This window comes from Prunus mume, linkage group LG2 (genome assembly GCF_029339155.1).
Source record: "Prunus mume cultivar Tortuosa linkage group LG2, ASM2933915v1, whole genome shotgun sequence".
NCBI lineage: Eukaryota > Viridiplantae > Streptophyta > Magnoliopsida > Rosales > Rosaceae > Prunus > Prunus mume.
This window is the reverse complement of record NC_142699.1, coordinates 18,492,327-18,496,253: the sequence shown is the minus strand read 5'-3', so window position 1 is coordinate 18,496,253 and position 3,927 is coordinate 18,492,327. Positions and strand designations below refer to the sequence as shown.

The following is a 3,927-nucleotide window of genomic DNA, read 5'->3' as shown; positions in this document are numbered from 1 at the left end:
AGATTTCGACAAGCGTGATAATTTAGGGGGGTATTCGGCAGTTTATCCGTGTGACTTTGAGTAAGAGAAATTAGGCCAAAATTAGACTGGAACATTAGACCCGGCCCAAAAGTTTTGTATTGATCTGTAATTTCCTTACACGGACCGAAAACCAAAGGGACAGACTTTGGGGCAGATTAAAATCTGTAAACTTGTTGGACTATTTTAATAATAAATAATTGTTATTGAAATTTGTTAAAGAAGTAAAAGCCAGGCCCAGGGCCGGAAGATCGTGAAAGGATACTAGGACGACGTCGTCTCCTTGTTCAATGGGGAAAAGAAAAGAATCAATAAAAACGCGGAAACACAAAAGAGGAACCAAAAGTTGACGATCAAACACAAAACCTTCAACAAGACGATCGAATTGAGCCGACTGGTTGATTGATCAGAAACACTGCGGTGACCGAGTAGTTCAACAAAGCGAAGATGGTATGTCAGCATCCTCTCTCTCTCCAATAATTCCATTAATCTTGTTCGTACTATGCTATTATGGTATTAGGGTTTTGGTATCGATTAGACGCGTTTTCTTGGGAGTTTCTCTGAATTTGTTAATTTATTATTGAACTTAAATTTTGATGTAAGAAGAGGTGCCTAAACTTTGAATTTTCACATTCTATTGATCCAATTCTTTGAGTGTCCGGATTTTAATGGTGCACAAATTTGTTTCTACTTTTGGTTGTGTTTGTTTGAGAACCTAGCAGCGGATATCATTATTCACACTGTAAAATTAATGGACAAAGTTGCATGTCTAAGATTTTAGGTGGCCCGTTGAGCCCAAAAGTATTTCGTGGTCATGTAATTTTGCTTTTTATATGTATAGGAGATAAATTTAACCTATGGGCTCTTCACGAGCGAAAATTTGGGATGTGAGTTTTTTCTTAATTTATGTGATCTCACATATTTCATTTGAAACAGCGGTTAGAACTACTTGGACATTGGGCTTGAGATGAATCTTTTGTATCTGTATTTGTAGTTTCGTATAAATATATATATATATATATTTTTATTTTTATTTTTTCTTTTCTGCTCATTAATTTGTTCAATCTGCTAAATTTGCTTTACTTGGATTTCTGCAGTCCTCACTTGCAGCTGCTAGGGCAGACAACTTTTATTATCCACCAGAATGGACGCCAAAGAAGGTATGCTTGCGTTCCACTCTTGTTAGAATATATCATGATTGGTTGGTATATGTAGTTCTAATGTTGCTTTTCGGTTCAGGGTTCTTTGAACAAGTTCCATGGTCAACATGCTTTGAGGGAGAGAGCAAGGAAATTGGACCAGGGGATTTTGATTATAAGGTAACTAATCAAACTCATATGCGTTAGGTGTTTGATAGATATTCCAAATGTATCTCAAGAAGCATGTTTTGTTAATGGAAAGTTTTAATGCGATCAAGTGACTTCGTTGCTCCAACAAATGCTGTTTGCTAACTTATGTACTTCCAGTTTGAAGTTGAGGAGTACAGAAGAATTCTGATATGTTGATTATCTTGCATTCAGGTTTGAGATGCCTTACCATATATGGTGTGGTGGGTGCAATTCTATGATTGCAAAGGGTGTTCGTTTTCAATGCAGAAAAAAAGCAAGTCGGAAATTACTATTCTACAAAGGTATATTTTTCAAATACTACTGATTCTACTGACTTTTCTGCTCGGAATTAAATTGGCTATTTATTAGTTTTGCTACCCTTGATTAAAAAAAAATCCCTGTGTTCATTTTTTAACACGTATAATGTTGGTTTTTACTTCTTTCTTAACTGGTTTAAGTTAATACATTTATTAACAATCAAGGTCTTCTTTCCTCCAGATATGGAGCTTTACCATGAAGTCAGCCTGCTGCAAACATGAGATTGTTATTCAGACAGATCCGCAGAATTGCCAGTATGTGATTATTAGTGGGGCCACTCAAAAGGTTGAGGAATATGACATTGTGGATGCAGAAACTGTTGCACTTCCTGGAGATGAAGGTTGGTTTTGAAGTAGATGCAAATAGAATCTTTTTCCTTTTATAACTTTTATAATGCCTTACTGAAATATATTGTTCTCTAATTAAATTAACTTAAACTCAATCAAATAAGGAAGAAAGACCAAGATAATGAACAGGGTCCTTTGACTGCATGTACAAGGAAAACGCTCAATTGTTCTTCATAATATGTTGGAAACACTATGATGTTTTTTACTCTTCCCTCTCCTAACAAAAGTCAATTCTTTGTTCTCCAGAAAGAGGAAAGCTCGCGGATCCATTTTATCGTCTTGAACACCAAGAAGAGGATTTGCAAAAGAAGAAAGAGGCTGAGCCAGTATTAGTGCGCCTACAGCGAGTTTCTGATGAAAGGCATTTAGATGACTATGCCCTCAACAAGGCCCTCAGAGCAAAACTTAGAGTATGTCACTGGTTTTATTTAGCTCTCCCTTAATGTTTTTCTTCTCACACAGTAGTTTATTTCTATTGAAAAAGAAAAAATTAAAGTAAAATTGTTAGTTTTCATTTCTTCTTTATCGTTTGTATAACAGAGAGATGATAAATGAATACGTGGAGAGATGATTAGTATTTTTTACCCTGCCTACCCATATTTCTTTTAAAGTATTTAGATATGATGAAAGTTGACTATTGGGGATCAAAATATAAGATTTTTACAAGAAAAGAACTCACCTCAGTAATTTTTTCTGTTCTTACATCTCTTTCTGTCTCTTAGTAGAGAATGAGCCAAACTTGAGTGTTCAATTTGGCATTACATAAACGGTTTACTCACTATTTATTATCGTTTTATTTCAGTCTCAAAAGAAAAGAGTTGCTGAAGAAGAGGCTGCTTCAAGGAAGATGGGTCTTGGTATACGACTGCTTCCAGTGGCAGAGGAGGATGTTACTGCAGCATCACGAGTGAAGTTTGCTTCCAGGTTTGACAAAAGCAGGAAGGATAAGCGAGCTTTGATCAATGCTGCTTCAATTTTTCCTGGGTCGTCTGGGACTTCTGCATCCAGTAAGAAGAGTTTGGAACTACAATCTAAGAGAAGGAAAATAAGTGCTGCTGCTGCATCTAACTTACTTACAGGGGGATTCAAGCCATCATCATGGTCTCAGAATGCAGTTTCTTCGGGCAGACACAATGGAACGTTAGTGACAGTGAAACGCTCCTAGTTATGCAACACCCAATGTGAAATTAAATGGCTGTCTGTCAAGACACTGGGGAACTTCAGGTTCACATGAAGCTCATGAAATCACACTTTCTCGTGTAGTTGGCTTATAGATCCGCCAGTTGTAATTTGTTTTTCTTTTTCATGTTACATATCACCTTCTTTAGTTTTCCTCTCCTACCCTGTGCAGGGGATCTGGTGTGTATTTGGAGTTGTATAAAATCATGTTTCAAGTAATGAAATGAAACGGATGCTATAGGATGCCAGTAGCTTTTTATCCCATGCAGCTTCAATATGTTAATGATGTCAACCTTTGTCCTCGGGGTTTTCGCTTGATTTTAAGAAACACATCATAGTCCAGTCCATTTAAGAATCGATTGGGTTCCATTTCGTTCGACAATTACAAAACCGTTATCATCATCAGGGTTGATGAAGGTTGACGGATGAATGAATGAAATGTGGAAAGTGACAGATTTATCTCCTACAGCCTACAGGTAAAATAACTTTTAATCAAATCAAGCATATAGAAAAGATTATCCAAACACTGTTAGCACTGGCCAGGGATTGAGTACGACCTTTTAGGTTCCTAATCAGGCTTTCTTTTTTTCATAATATTATTTAATCTTGATTGCTTCAAAAAAATCCAGCTTATCTCTCCCCTTTAAAGGATCTTTCCGGACAATAACATACTAAACTTACACATAATGCAGCTAGAACTCGAATCCAAGATCCTTCCTGAAAGCAATTGCTCCAAA

The 3,927-nt window shown here is 36.5% G+C and overlaps 1 protein-coding gene across 1 annotated transcript; it reads left to right on the top strand.

Moving 5' to 3' along the window:
* The first annotated feature begins 325 nt into the window (after positions 1-325).
* Positions 326-3,452, top strand: LOC103341426 (coiled-coil protein (DUF572)). Its single transcript, XM_008244940.3, is given in 8 exon segments — positions 326-468; positions 1,116-1,178; positions 1,258-1,337; positions 1,539-1,602; positions 1,604-1,648; positions 1,845-2,004; positions 2,258-2,421; positions 2,814-3,452. Coding segments are annotated over 8 exon segments (942 nt in total). The 5' UTR covers positions 326-465; the 3' UTR covers positions 3,177-3,452.
* Positions 3,453-3,927: the final 475 nt, after the last annotated feature.